The sequence below is a fragment of the Girardinichthys multiradiatus genome, chromosome 1 (genome assembly GCF_021462225.1).
Source record: "Girardinichthys multiradiatus isolate DD_20200921_A chromosome 1, DD_fGirMul_XY1, whole genome shotgun sequence".
In the NCBI taxonomy this organism is placed as follows: domain Eukaryota; kingdom Metazoa; phylum Chordata; class Actinopteri; order Cyprinodontiformes; family Goodeidae; genus Girardinichthys; species Girardinichthys multiradiatus.
The window spans coordinates 43,921,620-43,941,799 of record NC_061794.1 but is presented as its reverse complement, the minus strand read 5'-3'; the positions used below and the strand labels follow the sequence as shown (position 1 = coordinate 43,941,799).

General features: G+C 39.3%; 1 protein-coding gene across 2 annotated transcripts in view; it reads right to left on the bottom strand.

Annotated features, from left to right (window-relative positions):
- The window catches only part of lima1a (LIM domain and actin binding 1a), a 46,544-nt gene extending 34,029 nt beyond the window's left edge, over positions 1-12,515 (bottom strand). The window contains exons 1-2 of one of the 2 annotated variants that reach the window (XM_047375944.1): positions 12,368-12,515; positions 5,274-5,430 (exon numbers count right to left, since the gene is read on the bottom strand). In XM_047375944.1, the coding sequence (XP_047231900.1) occupies positions 5,274-5,398 (125 nt within the window). In that variant the 5' untranslated portion in view covers positions 5,399-5,430; positions 12,368-12,515. Of the gene's footprint in view, positions 1-5,273; positions 5,431-7,040; positions 7,280-12,367 lie in introns of those variants that run through there. The other variant, XM_047375951.1, reaches the window with a different exon arrangement.
- Positions 12,516-20,180: the final 7,665 nt, after the last annotated feature.

Below are 20,180 nucleotides of genomic sequence, written 5' to 3'. Positions count from 1 at the left end.
GACAAGTGAACAGAGTTGAAGAAGCAGATCAACTGAAATTAGCAGGCTATTTCCAAGGATAACCATGCCAAGGACTCATTCGGACATGATTCCTCTCAGCTATTTAGCTACTTTTAATGCCCAAGACGTAGAGCCTCCGAACAACCCTGGCAACACAAGTCCCTCTACTCGACCCAAGCTATGGAAATGGATAAAGATTACGGATAAAGCGTCTTGTTTAAAAGACTTTTCTTAGGATTTTTGCTTTGCTTATCAGCATTATTCTTTTGTTAATTATACTTTACCAAGCTGGAGTGGGACCATGGAACTTAACCCATGTTAAGGTCGCTCATGGTTCTTCAAAATATGCCAACCAAACGTCTTTTGCCTTGGACAGAATACCCTCCCGTAAAGAACCAGTCTGTGTTCTTTCGTGAAAGCCAAAACACCAATTTCACCAGACTGAAGAAGGTTCTAGAGAGAAACCCAGCATGGATTAACAACTCCACGACCCAACTACTTGTCAACCACACCTGGTCTATCTCCAATCTTAAACTCAGTGACGAGTTGGCCAGAAAGATTTGTTCACCCAAGACCCGGGCGTATGGAGTGTAACACTGCCCGTACTCAGTGCACCATAGGCCTTGCCCGCAGACCCTGTCAAGAGCTCACAGGTTGGACTGAATTGTGCCAATCACATTAAGATAATGAGTACAACACCTATGCACATGAAGTTGTGTGGAAGAAAATTGGAGGAGATCTCTCGGTGGAGGCTCGACCTGTGCTGAAGCCGTACTGGGACACAATCGGAGGCATAGGAAAAGCATCACGGATGTTATTGTGCCTTTCATTCCCGATTCAGTAATTGCTCTAGCCGAATTGTACGCTTTTAGACAGCACTTATGCTCTGGCAACATAGATAAGGGTTTAGACTGGGTAGGATATAATCTTTTTTACTCCAACCTGACATGTAAACCACCCAAAGAAACCTGGAAGAATTGTGGGGAAGGAGCGTATCAGCATGCTTGTAGTTGGTATGAGACATTAGGACACTCAGTCAGCAATGTAGTTACTACAGTTGCCCAGGAAGCCGGACACATTATAGGGGAAGGGGTTTCAGTAGTTGCAGGTTGGATCCCCAATTTGTTTATGATGCTTTGGCCTTATTTGCTTGCTGCTGTAGGAGTGATTATTGTAATCATAATATGTAAAGTCCTTGCACAACCATTTCTTCGGAAACCGTTGTTTCCTCGCAGAAGACCAGCAAACAAGATCGGACGGAGAAAGACGCTACAGATGAAGCAGAGGACCAGAGACACAGCCCAGCTGATTGGCTGCATTAAAAAGAGGATCAACCCGTGTGCCCTGGAAGGACTGCGCCTCAAAATTAAGAATCTGATTTCATCTACGGCCTTTTTATCCAGACAACACAAGTGAACTTAATCGGTGAACAACTGATTGCTCTGAGTTTCAAGCTTCTGGAAGTCCTAAATCAACCTCATTTATACCTCCAGGGTTTCCTTCAACTCTTCAGCATGTGGAAGCTACTGTCTTCTGAGACATATGACAAAAAAGTTCCTGTGTGACCATCGAAACCTGGCGCATCAGTGCCTGTCCACTTAGAGGAAGAAAAGTGAAGATTAAGCCATCTTTCCTTCAAGAAATCGCTCGGTGTTATCTGAAGAAACATCCCCATCGGGAGCATGGATGAGCCTTTATCTTCAAAGCCTCTCCAAACTCACTAGTTTCAGCATCAGGGAAAGACAGGTTGAGTTGATTGATTGATTCATTCATTACCATTATTGAAATTATGTGTTGCCGAATTTAAGCTGTTACTGACCCCTGCATAAGTGTTACTAATTAAAGAAAGCATATACAATTCTAGAAAATGGACATAAGTGGACAGTCAATTATTTAAGTCACCTTATTTTTGGTTGTAAAAGGTCTTGTTGCCTGGTTCTAAGAGATTTTAGGAGCCACATCTAAGAGCCGAGCCATTTGTAATATTAGGGAATGAGCAGCCGTTAACAGAAGTGACTGTCGAGGAGTGGATGACTGCTGTGGGCTACTCAGTCATCCAGACCTCCAGTTGAAGAAAGACAAGACTTCTGGATGCAGGCTGTTAGAGGTTAGGCGAGTCATTTTCCGACACCAGCTTAAACAGAACTTTCAGGTTTAGGGAAGTCCGGACCCGTTAGATGGAGAGCTGGATTGAGCAATCCCCTCAGAAATAGGGAAGTAGAAGGGAGGGGTTAGCTCATCGGACAACGAAAAAAGACAATAATTATATACAGTACAGACCAAAAGTTTGGACACATCTTCTCATTCAAAGTTTTCTTTATTTTCATGACTATGAATATTGTAGCTTCACACTGAAGGCATCAAAACTGAATTAACACATGTGGAATTATATACTGAACAAAAAAGTGTGAAACAACTGAAAATATGTCTTATATTCTAGGTTCTTCAAAGTAGCCACCTTTTGCTTTGATTACTGCTCCGCACACTCTTGGCATTCTGTTGATGAGCTTCAAGAGGTAGTCACCTGAAATGGTTTTCACTTCACAGGTGTGCCCTGTCAGGTTTAATAAGTGGGATTTCAAGGCCTACAAATGGGGTTGTCACCATCAGTTGTGTTGTGCCGGAGGTGGATACAGTACACAGCTGATATTCCTACTGAATAGACTTAGAATTTGTATTATGGCAAGAAAAAAGCAGCTAAGTAAAGAAAAACGAGTGGCCATCATTACTTTAAGAAATGAAGGTTAGTCGGTCCGAACAATTGGGAAAACTTTGAAAGTGTCCCCAAGTGCCGTCGCAAAAACCATCAAGCGCTACAAAGAAACTGACTCACATGAGGACCGCCCCAGGAAAGGAAGACCAAGGGTCACCTCTGCTGCGGACGACAAGTTCATCCGAGTCACCAGCCTCAGAAATCGCAGGTTAACAGCAGTTCAGATTAGAGAACAGGTCAATGCCACACAGAGTTCTAGCAGCAGACACATCTCTAGAACAACTGTTAAGAGGAGACTATGTGAATCAGGCCTTCATGGTAAAAGAGCTGCTAGGAAACCACTGCTGAGGAGAGGCAACAAGCAGAAGAGACTTGTTTGGGCTAAAGAACACAAGGAATGGACATTAGACCAGTGGAAATCTGTGCTTTGCTCTGATGAGTCCAAGTTTGAGATCTTTGGTTCCAACCACCGTGTCTTTGTGCGGCGCAGAAGAGGTGAACGGATGGACTCTACATGCCTGGTTCCCACCGTGAAGCATGGAGAAGGAGGTGTGATGGTGTGGGGTTGCTTTGCTGGTGACACTGTTGGGGATTTATTCAAAATTGAAGGCATACTGAACCAGCATGGCTACCACAGCATCTTGCAGCGGCATGCTATTCCATCCGGTTTGTGTTTAGTTGGACCATCATTTATTTTTCAACAGGACAATGACCCCAAACACACCTCCAGGCTGTGTAAGGGCTATTTGACCAAGAAGGAGAGTGATGGGGTGCTGCGCCAGATGACCTGGCCTCCAGAGTCACCGGACCTGAACCCAATTGAGATGGTTTGGGGAAAGCTGGACTGCAGAATGAAGGCAAAAGGGCCAACAAGTGCTAAGCATCTCTGGGAACTCCTTCAAAACTGTTGGAAAACCATTTCAGGTGACTACCTCTTGAAGCTCATCAACAGAATACCAAGAGCGTGTGGAGCAGTAATCAAAGCAAAAGGTGGCTACTTTGAAGAACCTAGAATATAAGACATATTTTCAGTTGTTTCACACTTTTTTGTTCAGAATATAATTCCACATGTGTTAATTCATAGTTTTGATGCCTTCAGTGTGAAGCTACAATATTCATAGTCATGAAAATAAAGACAACTCTTTGAATGAGAAGGTGTGTCCAAACTTTTGGTCTGTACTGTATGTGTGTGTGTATATCTATATATTTCTACAATGGTCAGGATTTAAATACATTATCTGCCAAACCAGAGACTGAAGAGACGGGCAGACGGATAGACAAGCCAATGAATAGGACTGATGTTTACATCTTTTAGACAACAGGATGGGAAATATATTAGTTAGTTTTGCTTTGTTTCCATATTTATCTGGATCAGTTAATTGTAGCCAATATTTATCTCTAGTAAAACTTTTGTTGTTATAACCGAATATTGCAATGATATCTATAATTTTCCAGACATTTCTCTATTTTCCTTGTCACAATGTCTCCACCAATCTGTGTGAGCTCAAGCATCTTAAACAATAAATACGTGTGTGTGAATCGTTAAATTAAAGTAGGCCATTTAGTAGTTTGTAACCGAGATATTGCGATATAGATTGTGATGTCACCACAATTAATGGTTGAGGGTACATCCTGGAATCTAAGACAAAACCAGAAAACAAGAAAGATAAAATGCAGAGAAAAACAAGCTCCACACATTAAGGCTAATGTTTAAACTTGGGACCTTCTTGCCATTTGGCAACATTTACAACTCTGCCACAGTTCTGAATCATAGAGATACTTTCTATAAACGGAAAATGGACAGATTTATACAGCGTTTCTAATCATAATGACCAGTGACGGGCCTTTACACATAGACATGTGGTAGGAAGAAGCTGGAATCGAACCCACAACGATCGTATCAGAATCAGAATCAGAATCAGAATCAGAAAAGCTTTATTGCCAAGTACGTTTTTGGACATACAAGGAATTTGTTTTGGCGTAGTCGGTGCAATACAGTACAAATTAAACAGTATAAACATATCTACAATATAATATAAATATATGTGCACAGTTTTAAGTGAGTGAGAGTAAATATAGAGCAGTATAAGATGCAAGAGCAATACAACAGTGCAGGTGATCATTGTGCAAGTAAAGCAGTGCAAGTAAAGCAGGAGTCCAATTGAGAGATGACTACTTTTCCCACTGAGTCACAGTTGCCCAGAATGCTAGCTAGGCATTTTTTGACTGCATTGACCAGACAGTTAAAGGGTTTTCTACAGCAAGTCCAAATATCTGCCAAGAAATGAAAGTTTATATAGAAATTTGGATTTAGTTCATTTTGAAATGGAAAGTGTTTAAGAACCCTTAGCAAAACTGAGGAGCCAGAACTCTCATGCTGCCAGGAAAGAGGGAACTGGAAATAACTGAGCAGCAGGATCCAATTCAGTTTCAGCAGCTGATGGGTATACAGAATGAAGTGACAGTTCAGCTCCTGGTGAATTATTAAACTCTTGGAGGAGAGCCAGGAGGCCAGGTCTACAGAGAGACACTGTAAAGAGGAGGAGGAGGAAGGACTTACTTGGAGAAGCGTTCTGCGATGGCGGTGTTTCTGCCCCGAGTAGAGACGATGGACAGCTCTTTGGCCGTGACCCTCAGTGACTGTGATGCCCACTGCTTGCGGCTGAACGGTGCAACGGAGGCCATCTTTGTTGTTTGTCCAGGAACAAGTGTTGTAACTGAGAGGAAACATAATAAAGCTGTTTAAAGCTGTTTCCTTTCTGACCATCCTGCATGTTTACATTGTTAAACTGCTGTTTCTCATATAATGTCCTCTGAGGTTAAACAAGGCTTTAATTAACAGGATCAGTTGAACTTTGGTGTGGGAAATCAATACATTTTACCAGACTCCATATTTGACTGCAGCCGCCCCACCGTCTGACTCAGAAAGTCAATAGAGCGCGTGCATTGACCATCTGTTCCCTGTGTGACACGCTCACTCCGAGCCCCGAGGGCGACAAGCGAGCGACCTGCCAGACAACCGATCCTCCTGCTGCATCACAAGAATGTCCTTCTGACACTTTCACAAGATCCACAAATGAGTTCCTGCCTGTTTTTAACCCTTCTGCAACAGTGCATGCAGCTTTTAGTAAATAACCGTCATCCCCTGCAGGTTTTACACACTGTAATGAATTAAACAATGACGCTGGAAACCACAGAACCCCCCAGGTCTGTACTGCTGGGCTCCACGTCATTCAGCAGGTGAACTATCGTGGGAAGTGCTCCCATTTATGCTTCAACTCACGACTGTGTGAGTTTACAAGACTGAGAAAATAAAGATACATTTCATTTAAAAGTGAACAACATTTTTAAAAAGGTAGAAAAGAATGAAACTTTCCATTGAAGCCAAATATTTTTATTGAGCATAGGTCTGTTTTTTAAATATCAAATGAGGGATTGAAGCCCACAGTGACGTTTTGAGGTCTTGTTTCGTCTCAACAGAAATGTTACGAATGAAATTTAAAAAAAAAAGTTGACCAAAAACAAAATCAAAAATTGAAAATAAAAGGTCTGCAGAACGAACCGACATGGACCAGCTGGTCATCGGCATCATTATATAAAAAAAACACAAGAGAATAAAAAAATAAAAACTTAATACAATTAAAACTCATATAAAATTGTTAATACAGGTTTTTCAAGATCTGCACCAGCCTGAATAATAATGTCTTTTTTTTTTATAATTACTACTTTTACATAATGAAAAACAAATGAACATGCTTAATGCTAATCAAAGAATAACCAAGTAAATTACTCAACACAAAAAATGAAATACAAATAAAGTCTAAATATACTCCAGGGCTGAGTATTTGAAGCCAAAATGGAAATTTAAGTTCTTTAAGACTTCTTTCTTAAAACCTGATTAAAAATCTTTGTTCTCCACCACTGTCATAGAGTTATGATGTCCGTTTAGAAAAAGCAGCTCTTTTATTCCATGTGATTTGGACCCTTTAAAATGAACCGTTTTGTTAAGAACCTTAAATCTGGTGATTTCAAACCGAAGTTATTCAATTATTTACTCAATTCATTCGAGTCAAGAATTTTCCATATCTATTAACAAAATAGATGTAAAGTTCTTGCCAACTTACATAAAAAATGCTCCTGAAAGTGAAAACAAATGAAGGCCAACAGACCTGTGAATGCTTCACATCAGAGTGAGATTATAAACAAAGCAGCATGTAAAGCTGATAGTCAGTAAAAAACAGACTCCATGTTGAAAAGCTCCTAAACTGCTTAACCTGCTGTCGTTTCTGATCACTTCCTGCAGATGCAGAATAATAAATCCACCTACCTCAGGTTAGTTCTGACCGTTTTCCCAACCCGACCTCTGGTACAGACTGAATGCTTCCTCCACAGGAGCTGTAACCACTGCTTTAGCTCCTAAAGGGAAGTATGATGAGTTCCCCCCTAAAGCGCTACCAGCCAATAGGAGAACAGCACTCACTTCCACCTGACAGGTATTGCTTTTTTAACTTATCCTTAGCAGGAGTACAGAATGACCTGAGGGATTGTGACACAAGCAGTGAAAAACCCACGAAACGAGCAACAGGAGGCTGTGAGAGGGAGGAGAGTGGGGAGGGGTGTTCAGACTGTGGATTCCAGGAAGCCCGCTGACTCCTGGCTGCCTGCTTTCTCACAGGGTCAAAAGTCTACAGGATGTGACTCGCTAACAGAACCAGCTGACTTCACCGAAAGGAGGGGTGGGGGGGCGTTTCGATTGATAAATCATTACTTAACATGGAGACCCCCCCCCCCCCCCCGCCGCCAATTACAGAACAATCTTTAGTGAAACTAAAAAGTAGATAAACATTGTGTGGGCTTCAGGCTGCTTTGGTCTGATGGTTATCCAACTTTAATCTATTGTCACAATTTACTCATTAAAGATTAGAAAATATAATTTTATAACTAATTTTACAGAATATTTAGCCTTTCTGATCTTTTTTGGTTAAACAGAGACAAAACACACCACGAACACCAGCTTTGACTTTTAAAAACAATTACATCAAATGAAACATTGACTTATTTCTAATATCTCTAACAGCAGCCACCACCTAACCTCCCAACAGCTGGAGGTCCATCTAAAGACAATTTTGTTTTAAGATACTAATAAATGTAATATTTCCAGATGCTTTAAAACATAAAATGAAAACTGAACCAGTTTATAAGCTACAGAGGAAAGCGGTAACAATTACCAATGCACCAAATAAATAAAAATATTAATGAAACCACGTCTTAAAATGAAATCATTTAGCACTAATTAGTCCTAAACTGTTTTGTTTGAAATTAAAGGAAAAGTATGAACTTACAGGAACAATTTTTTTTTAATTGAAGAAATCAATGGATTAGGATCTAGATCACAGTGTACATTTATTTTTAAATTACAAATCAAACGACAGCTTGTAAACTAATAAGTGAAACTTGGTATATGTAACTTTACGGAGAAGAGCAAAACAGTCGCATAAGCACGTAAAAACTACAAAATAAAGTGGGTTTAAATGTATGCATCAAAGTAAATGTTACTGGTAAATATTACTATGTTATATTATTTTAGCAGCAGTACAAATATTGTCTGTTTTTAATTAAAGGAAGTTAAATAATGTTTAACTTTTGCTTAAAACGTTTGTGAAAATATGTATAAACTTTGCTACTTTGACTCCAGGTTCGGGGCAAGTACTGCATGGCCAATAAGACACTTCCCTCAACTCACGACAATACGTCACCATCAGACAGGATTATATGGGATCAGTTAGCTTAATAAAGAGTAGGAGGGTTTAATATAAAACACTGGGATCTGGACTAGATGAAACAAACTGATTCTCATACGATGGGAACCTTATACCAACCCATGTCCAAAGCACACATACTTATTAGCCAGATATGAACAGTAAGCGTCTTTAAGCACTAAATCAACTTCCTGCTGTTTTCCCACAACATCCTTATAGATTTCTACAAAGCAACATGTCTCCACAAGCTGCAGCTTCCTCAGTAATTTTCGTTCTCAGCACTTGAACCGAATGGACAAAAAAAACCTCCCGAAGTGTTTGTTCTGCAGCTGGAGCTTCTGCTTTGCGTTCGATCACACGTCAATATTTTACAAAGCCCAAGGTTATTTACAGAGAGCTCATGAACTTTGATGCAGAAGTGTGGCTTTCAGATTGCCAGAGCAGAAATACAAATGGCAACTTCCTCAAATAAGAGACTTTTTGATAATCAAGATGTGCAAAGAAAGCTGTGTGGTTACAACGCTGACCCTTTCAGTCTAAACATGCAGAAAAATTACTATTTTTCAGCTTGTTACGTCCAGAGGTGCTATCCTTTTTAAAGACTTGTATTCTAGGCAAGTTGAGATGAATGGTTATTGGCATTTATTTTTCTGTAAGACATACAAACAAAAAGAAAGAAAAAGCAGTAATTTCATTCAAAAGGTAAAACTCCAACTTATGACACAAAGTGATATTTGCACCATTTCTTTCTGTTTTTGATAGTAATGTTTTACAGCTAATGAAAACTCTGATTTTAGTCAGAAAATTAAAATGCTAAAAGGCCAAAAAAGGATTTATTTTTTTCTTATGTTATTGTCCACACAATTACTGGGAAGACAGCTAATTTGACTGTTGTCACAAACACCCCGCACAAGGAGAGGAAACCAGTGCTACATTCAAGCATATTCATGGAAAGTTGAGTGGAAGGAAAAAAAACTGTGGGAAAAGATGCACAAGCCTCATCTTTTGTGGTTTTTATTAGCTACAAGAACTAACAGACACAATTACCACAATTATGAAAAAATGTATGTATACATCTATCTTTCTATGTACTAACTGCGAGGCACCTGAACATATACCTCGGTATACCCTGACCAGACAGAAAACTGGCATATTCCCACCAAATTCCTTTAGTCCTTTTACAGGCATTAACAGGCAGACTGTTACTTCTGTTTTATCTAATATTTACACCTACAAGAGAAAGATATGGCATTGGACTGATGGCCTTTTGGAAAGGTAAACACCCATCATGTGGTGGTCCTAAAGTCTTTGTGCTACATCAGTGTTAGATCTAAAGGTTTAATCCCAAACACATGACTCTAGTGAGTCTGGAGGAAGAACTGTTATCCGTCCTCAGAAATTCCCACAGGCTACAGCCTGCAGGATTCCTGAGGATTTCCCAAGAAAGAAAAACTTGGTTTCAGTTTAAACTGAAAGGTTGAAACAAGTTATACTGGAAAAGATGCAACTTTATTTTCTCTTTACTTCTGAAGCTGTAGCAAAATTAGAAAAAAAGTGTAGAGAGGCAGTTTAATAAGGTCTTTTAACGGTCTCCCTTTATTATTCAGCCTCTACACATGCATCTCGATCCAACCTTAAACTTATCTTGCACTCTTCTACCTGATGCATGGTTTTATTTCGGAAATAACAGTCCAATCAGGAAGTTAGAGATAGTTAATCTCTTAAACAGATTAAGAGGACTTCCTGTTTTCTTACCATAAAAAGAAAACATGAATCCATAAGAAATGCCCTGGATTTTAATCATGATAACCATCTCCAGTAAAAACAAATCAAAATAACACTGCTGCATCTCACTACATTATTCATCTCAGACAAGACTAATAAAAACAACTCAGGCCCAGATCTAAATGAATTAAACACATGAGAAACAAAGTCACTGACTTCGATTTGTCTGGAAGGGGTTGCAACTGCATTTCTAAGGCTTGGGACTCCAGAGAACCACAGTGGGAACCATTATCCACCTCCTAACCTTCCTAGTACAGGCTGACCTGCCAAAAGGACTCCAAAAACACATCAACACATAGAAACAGTCTGTTTTTTAGTTGATGACTTTTCCTGATTATGTGGTAACTTATGGTAGAGATATGTGAGGATAATTATAATACAAAAAACGTTTTCCCCTTTAATTTCCAGGGAACATGATTGGAAAAAGGGTTGTTTCTAAAATATGAACCAGAGTCATCATCTTAGATCAGTGTTTGCATTCTGACTCATCACTGGGAGGAATAAAGGATGACTCCTCTTATATTCATACAGAGTCATCTGCTGAAGGCCTGAACCCGGAACCAAGACTTTACACACAACGTTCATTTCAGATACCAAACAAACTGGGTCATCTCAGATTAGCTAAATGCGTTCATGTATTCAGATGGATTTCATCTGTTTAAACAGAAAACACTTTTTCAACAGAAGCTACATCATCTGCAACCTGGTGACGTCTTGGAAGGAAACTACTTAGTTTTCCTCAGTAGAACCATTTAAATATTTAAAATCCATCTGTATATCTACGATTCTCTAACATATAAACTTAACTGATGTTAAATTTGCGGTTTTGGGTTTATTTAGTAAAAAGGGACAAAGAAATAAGATGTATTACTTCCCATCTGTGCAAATCTCTTCAGCTTAGTGCTATTTTTCCATCCAACAGACCATCTTCTGGACTGATAACATATTTATGACTCAGCTTTTAAAAAACACTCCAAACATAATAAAATAAAACTTGAATAAATAGAGTTGCTTTCATAAGCTGCTGGTGTTAATATAACATGTCTGACTGGCATCTAAGAGTGAGAGATGTTAGATTCTCAACAGATGCCCCAATCAGTTGGAAGAGATTGGAATCAACCAATTTTCTATTAATTGGCTTTGATCAGCAAGTTAAAAACATCAAACTTTTTTTTTTTTTTTTTTACAATTTATTTAAAAAAAAAAGGCATACAAATAAAAAACTCAATGTATAAACACGTCGAACAGCATCGTTTTTTTAACTTTGAGTTGAATGAAAATCAGGTAAAGTTTAGAGACATATGCTTTGATGCATGAACGGGGATCTTAAAACAGGTAAAAAATACTCATCCGTGTAGTAGTTTCTAGGAAGAATAATGTTTAAAGGTAAAAAACAGGAGAACTAGTCTGCCAGTTACATGTACTGACTTCCAGCTATTAATTACTTTGTACAGCACCTCCCACAGAATGCACTGTTAAGTTTTCTGCTGCTTGCACCTCCACGTAGTTTGCTCCATTTTTCATTTTCATTGAATTCAACACGACTTCTATCAAAAAACCAGCAGGACATATTTGCTTTTATGTATAATTGTATTTAAGAGGAGGAAGAAATTTGGAATTAGTCAAAATCGGGATCAGCAGGCCAGAAGAAAACCAGAAATCGGTGCATCTTTAATCCTCAACTAATGTCTGCAGTTTGAAGCCATTTAAGTACATTACAACAGCTTCTTTTGCACCTGTTTAGGTGATATCAACTGAACGAAAAAATTTCAAATATGCACGATTTGCATCGGAAACGTACTAAAAATAGTTAAAGCGAAGCCTGCATAGTGAACTTGAGACAATAAAAACATCTTTCTGGGCTTATCAAGTCCAAGCATGCAACTTTTTCAATGAAATCACAAACGTCATCACACTAGTAATATATAAGCTTAATATTTTTGAGTCATTTAGCATCATTTCTCCTTCGCTGAGACAGGTATCTGCAGGTGTCTGATGATTCACGCTCCTCACTCAACAAGCCGTTCCGCTAAATTCAACTGTTTAGATTGACTTTTGTTGTGTATTGAATTAGCTGCTGCTGTTATCTAGCAGATTTTTCCACACTTACCTCAGTTTTGACAGGGAGTTATACGGATTGTCACCTCTGCGTCTGACCAAATCCCAATAACAATAATAATAATCAAAAAATTCACAGCTGCGCTTCAATAAACACTAAATTTCACCCAGATATCCCTCCGCCACCTGGGTGCCGCTCAGCGGAGCAATACCTGGCGTTCTGAGCCGTTTTGCGGCCAGATCTATCTATCTATCTATCTATCTATCTATCTATCTATCTATCTATCTATCTATCTATCTATCTATCTATCTATCTATCTATCTATTTTAGATTTGTTTATTGAAAATGAGAATACCATTGAATTTTATTTGAATGTTTCATTAAAGATGAAAATTTACAATTTAAATTTAAGGTTTAAAGGAACTGGCAAGTTTACTTGAAACAAGTACAAAGACTAATCTTTACTGTTTAATTGCTGTGTTAACATAGTTACAATCTGAAGCCACCAGTTCAATCTCTGCTTGTTGTTTTGTTCACAAACACATCTCAGCAAATAATAACCAATTATCCATGATTGCTTTTAAGCTCAGCCAATTAAACTCGGCCCTCTCTAACAGATTCAAACAAAACTGTATTGAATCGCTGCCAGAAGAGCAGATGTTCTGAACAGGAAAATGGGCCTTTGGGTCAGCCCTGTCTCTCTATTACTCTCCAGCTCCCTTCACGCTGTCCTCCCTCCACCTTTTCATCCTGTTGTTCACCGTCATGGTTCTTTCTTCTTCTGTCTTACAGCCTTTGCCCATAATGCCGTTCTGACCGCATGATTCTGGCAGTTAGCAAACTAGTCTCATATTGTCAAACTTGCACGTAGCAAACATCTCTGTGATTCTGTGTTGACATATTTGTTACTTTCCTGTTTCAATCAGGTTTTATGTGCAAACATCATAATTTCAATTTATAACCTAGAAATGCTGTCCTAACTTGACAGGTCTTATTTGCTATTTTGGTAGAAAACATTGCACCAAAAAAAAAAAAACAACAAATCCATAATTTCTTAACAAAAGATGTTTATTTTGATGCACTCACTGTTATATCATTCATGTTTTATGGTAATCTTTATTTTCTGCAGTTCATTAATGAATTCAACTTACAGCTGTTGCAGAAGTGAAGCCAGACATAATATTGATACATTTTATATATTTTTATGACCGACTAAATGTGAAAACAGCTAGGGTTTGAACTGTCATAAGTTCAAATAATGACGTCTAATCGACAGCCTTACCTTAATACTGCCTTTTAATCCAGCAGAGGGCACTATAATAAACATTAACAATTAACTAATGTAATGACGCTATTGTGCCGCTAGATGACATCTATCTATCTATCTATCTATCTATCTATCTATCTATCTATCTATCTATCTATCTATCTATCTATCTATCTATCTATCTATCTATCTATCTATCTATCTATCTATCTATCTATCTATCTATCTATCTATCTATCTATCTTCTTGCTGACTGATTTCACATACCTGGCATCCTACCACCATTCTTACATAAGTCTGTTTGCAGCATCTCCATTCTTTCACACTATATTTAGTCTGTGGTGTTCTGGGGAATATTACCACTGAAGCATTTCTGAACCAAGGGAGGAACAGCTGTGCAGCACCTAACCTGTTATAGCATGATGCATCACACAGAACTGGTGCTTTTATCATTAGATGTGATGGAAATACATTAATTGATATGTATCTTTATAGTCTTCTGAAATATGAATAAAATCTAATTTGTTCTTCTTAAATATTTAAGTATGGTAAGACTGCAGTGGAGCCTTGCTGAGTCAAAACTTATGTGACACTTGAATAAGATGAAACCAACATTTTGTTACTGGAAACTGACACCGTGGGTGACGTCTGCAGTCTCTGCAGCCTGCTGTCAAAAAGGTCAATGCAGGTAAAATCCCATCTCTTCATAATCTAAATATGTTAATGACCTTGATAATTTTATGTAAAAAAAAAAAAAAAACAGATGACAACTCGTTTGCACTTTTCTGGCAGAAGGAACAAGATTTTTATTTAAAATGTCAAGAATATTCATGTTGCCATGAACTTTACCAGGATTTCCAGACCTTTTGTAAAATGAAGAGGCCTGCAGCATCAAAGATCCACCACTGTACATGACAGTCAGGCATGGATGATGTATTTTTCCGCATGTTATTCTTTTCCACACTAGACCAGCCTAAAGTGTTTGTTTCAGAGAAGATCATCTTTTGTCAAATCAGACCAAACCACAGGGTCATCTATGGGATTTGGGATTGAGATGCCCATTGAAGAAAGTGGATTTTCTGCCTACTGAACCACCTTTATGTTGATTTCTGTTAAAAGACCCAGAGGACATGAGATGTTTAACAAAAATATTTAAAAGGTTCATAATTGTTCCCAAGCCATTTGCAATGCAAATATGCCCATCAGCATCACAGGTCAACCAGTTTCCTTACTAGCGGACATGAGGTGCTTTCCCACATATTTATCCTGTGTTTACACCAGAACTACCTGTGGTGTTTGTTGCTGAAAAGCTGAATTTGACTCTAATCTGACAAAAGCACACAGTTCCGGTTAAAGTCCAAGTTATGTTTAGCAAACTCCACATGTTTATGTTTGTGATAGTAGGATGGAAAATACTTTTTTGTGCCAGGGCTTCCAACAACCGGTTGGTTTTGTAAATAGCAAATTAGCAATGGAAATGTAAAGTACGTTTGATTTATTTTATAGAAATTGTTAAGGGTGTTGTGGCACTGGGAATAATACAATAAAACTAAATATTTTTTAAAAATATTTAATCATTACATAAGGCTAATGCTATACGAATACAGATGAACTCCTAGAATTATTTATTTTAACGCTTTTTATACATCCTGTCTAATAATATTGTTGAAAGTAGAAAAATCCCATCATGCAAAACTAAGTTAATGCTTTATTTTTGTACATTATAAGCAAGATGTCCACATAGCTTTCAGAAACATCTCCAGCTGATTTAAGATGCAGCAGTAAGAGTTGATTATATTTCTCTCCATTAACTTCCACCGGTACCTACACCATGGGTCATTACTGCAGGTAAATGTCACGACTTTGAAAAGCATTTTGCTTTTACATGTCTCTCACTGCTGTGTTGCATTTTTCCGAAAATGCAGTTGATTATGTTACATTTCATTGCCTTTCCGCAGCAGTATGTTTTGTGCAAACAAAGACATGGAGGAGAGACAACAAACCCCCATCCACAGTTGTATTTGTGACCATAAAAACAAAGAAAAACACAAACTAATTTTTCACCCTGGTGACCTAGTTTTGAGGGTAGGACGGTGCTTCTCCGCCTCTGCTGTGATTGGAGGGAAAACATGGGTGGAATCTGCACATGGCTTAAATTTGCTGTTCAGTTGTTCTGCTTCAGAGAGCCAGGAACATGGTAAAACCCATAGTCACTTGGTTTTACCCACAGCTGCTGAACATTAATCAGGTTTTATGACTGTCATCTGACATATCAGATCCAAATTCTGATTATGTTTGTGTTGCAGTAGTCAAAGAAGCACTTAAACTTTGTTTCTTTGATTGACTGTTCTGATATTTCAGTGATCGAAAGACTGTTGAGAGGCACATAGTAAAGCAAATTTAATTAATGTCTGATGAAGCATAATGTTTTTAAGCAGCAGAAGGCTCTACACTAGCTTGCAAATTTATTTACTCCACTTGACCTTTTAAACCACAAATTGTGAAGTATTTTCTGGGGCCAATACGAAGTGACACGATTGTGAAGTGGAAGGATAATGATGCATGGCTTTTAAAAGCTGTTCACAAATGAAAATCTTAAAAGTGTGGTGTGTATCTGTTTAGAGCCCCTTTGAATCAATACTTTGTAGAACCTCCTTTCATTGCAATTAAAGCTAGAACTGTTCTGGGTGTGTTTCTTCAAGCTTCACACATCTAAAGAGACATTTTTGCACATTCTTTGCAAAATACAATGCTCAAAAAATAAAGGGAACACTCAAATCCTAGATCCTAGATCTGAATGAATGAAATATTCTTATTAAATACTTTGTTCTGTATAAAGTTGAAAATGCTGACAACAAAATCACACAAAAATCATCAATGGAAATCACATTTATTAACCAATGGAGGCCTGGATTTGGAGTCAAACACAAAATTAAAGTGGAAAAACACACTACATGCTGATCCAACTTTGATGTAATGTCCTTAAAACAAGTTAAAATTAGGCTCAGTATTGTGTGTGACCTCCACCTGCCTGTATGACCTCCCTACAACTCCTGGACATGCTCCTGATGAGATGGTGGATGGTCTCCTGAGGGATCTCTTCCAGACCTGGACTAAAGCATCTGCCAACTCCTGGACAGTCTGTGGTGCAACGTGACGTTGGTGGATGGAGCGAGACATGATGTCCCAGATGTGCTCAATCAGATTCAGGTCTGGGGAACGGGCGGTCCAGTCCATCGCTTCAATGTCTTCATCTTGCAGGAACTGCTGACACACTCCAGCCACATGAGGTCTGGCATTGTCCTGCATTAGGAGGAGCACAGGGCCAACCGCACCAGCATATGGTCTCACAAGGGGTCTGAGGATCTCATCTCGGTACCTAATGGCAGTCAGGCTACCTCTGGCGAGCACATGGAGGGCCATGCAGCCCTCCAAAGAAATGCCACCCCACATCATTACTGACCCACTGCCAAACTGGTCATGCTGAAGGATGTTGCATGCAGCAGATCGCTCTCCACGGTGTCTCCAAACTCTGTCACGTCTGTCACATGTGCTCAGTGTGAACCTGCTTCCATCTGTGAAGAGCACAGGGCGCCAGTGGCGAATTTGCCAATCCTGGTGTTCTCTGGCAAATGCTAAGCCTCCTGCATGGTGTTGGGCTGTGAGCACAACCCCTATTTGTGGACGTCGGGCCCTCATACCATCCTCATGGAGTCGGTTTCTAACCGTTTGTGCAGACACATGCACATTTGTGGCCTGCTGGAGGTCATTTTGCAGGGCTCTGGCAGTGCTCCTCCTGTTCCTCCTTGCACAAAGGTGGAGGTAGTGGTCCTGCTGCTGGGTTGTTGTCCTCCTACGACCTCCTTCCACATCTCCTGGTGTACTGGCCTGTCTCCTGGTAGCGCCTCCAGGCTCTGGACACTACGCTGACAGACACAGCAAACCTTCTTGCCACAGCTCGCATTGATGTGCCATCCTGGATGAGCTGCACTACCTGAGCCACTTGTGTGGGTTGTAGAGTCCGTCTCATGCTACCACGGGTGTGAAAGCACCACCAACATTCAAAAGTGACCAAAACATCAGCCAGAAAGCATCGGTACTGAGAAGTGGTCTGTGGTCTCCACCTGCAGAACCACTCCTTTATTGAGTGTCTTGATAATCACCAAAGATTTCCCCCTGTTGTCTATTTCATTTGAACAACATGATGTGAAATTGATTGTCAATCAGTGTTGCTTCCTAAGTGGACAGTTTGATTTCACAGAAGTTTGATTTACTTGGAGTTATATTGTGTTGTTTAAGTGTTCCCTTTATTTTTTTGAGCAGTGTAGCTTAGGTTCAGACATGTTGGGTGGGGAATGTCTGTAAATATAAATTTTTAAGTCTTCTCACAGATTATTTATTGGATTTAGGTCTAGACTAGGTCTTTCTGGAGCATTATGGAACAGAGCTCTGTGAGATGTTTGGGATGATGTTGCATAATCTAACCCTGCTTTAAACTTCTTCACAACTTTCTCCCTGACCTGTCTGCAGATATTCGCTAACAAAGCTCTGAGACCTTCACAGAACAGCTGGATTTACTTTGAGATTAAACTACACATGGGTGAACTAGGTTAACTAATCAGGTGGCCTCTGAACACAGCTAGCTGCATGGGATTTTATTTAGGGGCATCAGAGTGAAGGGGGCTAAATACAAATGCACATGGCACTTTTCAGTTCGTCCAGATAAAATTCAGTTAGTGAAGTTAAATATATATAAAGTGACAATATGTGAAAAAGTTCAGAGAACATTTATGTTTTTGCACTGTGTGGTCCAGTTTGTGACAACTATGTTCACATCCATCGGAATAAAATTCAAACTAAATCTTGACGCCAACACTGAAATGTTGTCAGAGCACAGATGGCTGCACTGACACAAATAAATTGCTGACGGCACTATCTTCACATCCATGTGACCTTCAGCGGGAAGCATGCGGCCAGATCAAACAACTCCCTGCCAGAGTAAGACTGCTTATAAATGCGCCACCATTCCAGATTAATGTCAGTTTACTCATGTGTCAAACAACGTTGCTTGTCAGAGCTGCAGTCCAGCAGAGAGGCTGGACTTTATCTTTCTCTCTGAGCCTCTCCTGTTTTATTACAGTCAGCATTCTTCTCTGTACTCTTGCTCTAACCTTTCCTCATGGAGCTTCCCTTACAGATTCCTTCCTATAGCCAACTAAAGGCCAACCTCTCCCTCAAACCTTTTTAAGTTTGTTCATAATATTCAACAACTGATTTCTTTTGTTTCTCTTCTTCATCATTATACTGCAGTCTCAGCCATTATGGCATTTACTGGGTGGGAAAACAACACCTGTCAGAGAGAACCTAACTAAATAACAGACAGTTTTAAACAGTGGTGGGTAGAGTTGCCAGAAATTGTACTGAAGTAAGAGAAGAATTACTTCAATATATTTTAACTTAGGTGGCACAGTTGGTAGCACTGTTGCCTTGCAGCAAGAACCTTCTGGGTTCGATTCCCAGGTCATTCTGCATGGAGTTTGCATGTTCTCCCTGTGCATGCAGGTTCTCTAGCTTCCTCCCACAGTCCAAAAACATGACTATGTTAATTGCTCTAAATTGCCCTTAGGTGTGAATAACTGTGTGTGGTTGTTTGTCTTGTGTGTCTGCACTCAGAAAAAAAAGTACCTAATTGTACCTTTAAGGGTACAAAGGCTTGCCACTGGGGCAGTACCCTCAAAGGTACTGCTATTGTACCCTCAGTAGTGGGTACTTACTTGTACCCTTATAGATTGTACCTCTTAAGTTTAGAATTGTACCTTTGGTGACAATCTTATACCCTCTTACAAAAGGAAAAAAGGAAAAACAGAAAAAAAAACTTACTTTTCATTGACCTTTACTGTATAAAACCACCACACTCACACATTATCTCATGTACAAAATGAAACTTTATTTTCTATTTTGACATTTCAAGTTTTCATTTCATTAGAAACTTACACACAATGTCGAACCGTAACATACAAAATGTCATCAACAGAGTATGTGTCATTTGCCTGAAAGTCTATTTCATCTCCTGCTTTCAGTAAAGTCCATTCTGCATCAACTTTTACTCTGTACGCATGGAAGTGGCGGTCAAACGATAGGGGGATCAGCATTTTCCCACAAAGAATCCATATGATGTCAATGTTGTAGATGTATTTTATTTGCCAAAATAGTGGCACAGCCTCTGAATGCAGGACATCTATGAAGAAAACATCTCTGATGGCATACTGTTGATTGTTAATTCAGACACACGTTGAAAAACTGTTTGTGAAATCCACATTACAAAGATTGTGATTAGATGACAGGCCTTTCTGCAGTTCAACAGGTAAAGATAAAAATGGAGTTGCCACCCTTTTTCCAGGCACACTTTCAAATTCACACAGACAATTCTGTGTAGAAAACTCCCAGCACTGTTTAAATTGGTGTCCGTTGCTCAGAGTTTTAGCAATGTTCGCAAAGTTTCGACAGTTATGGGCCAACATTTTAAAATATTGGTGTTTGCCCTCAAATCTCATGCACCACAATGACCGAAGAGGCCCATACATTTCCATCAGTCTT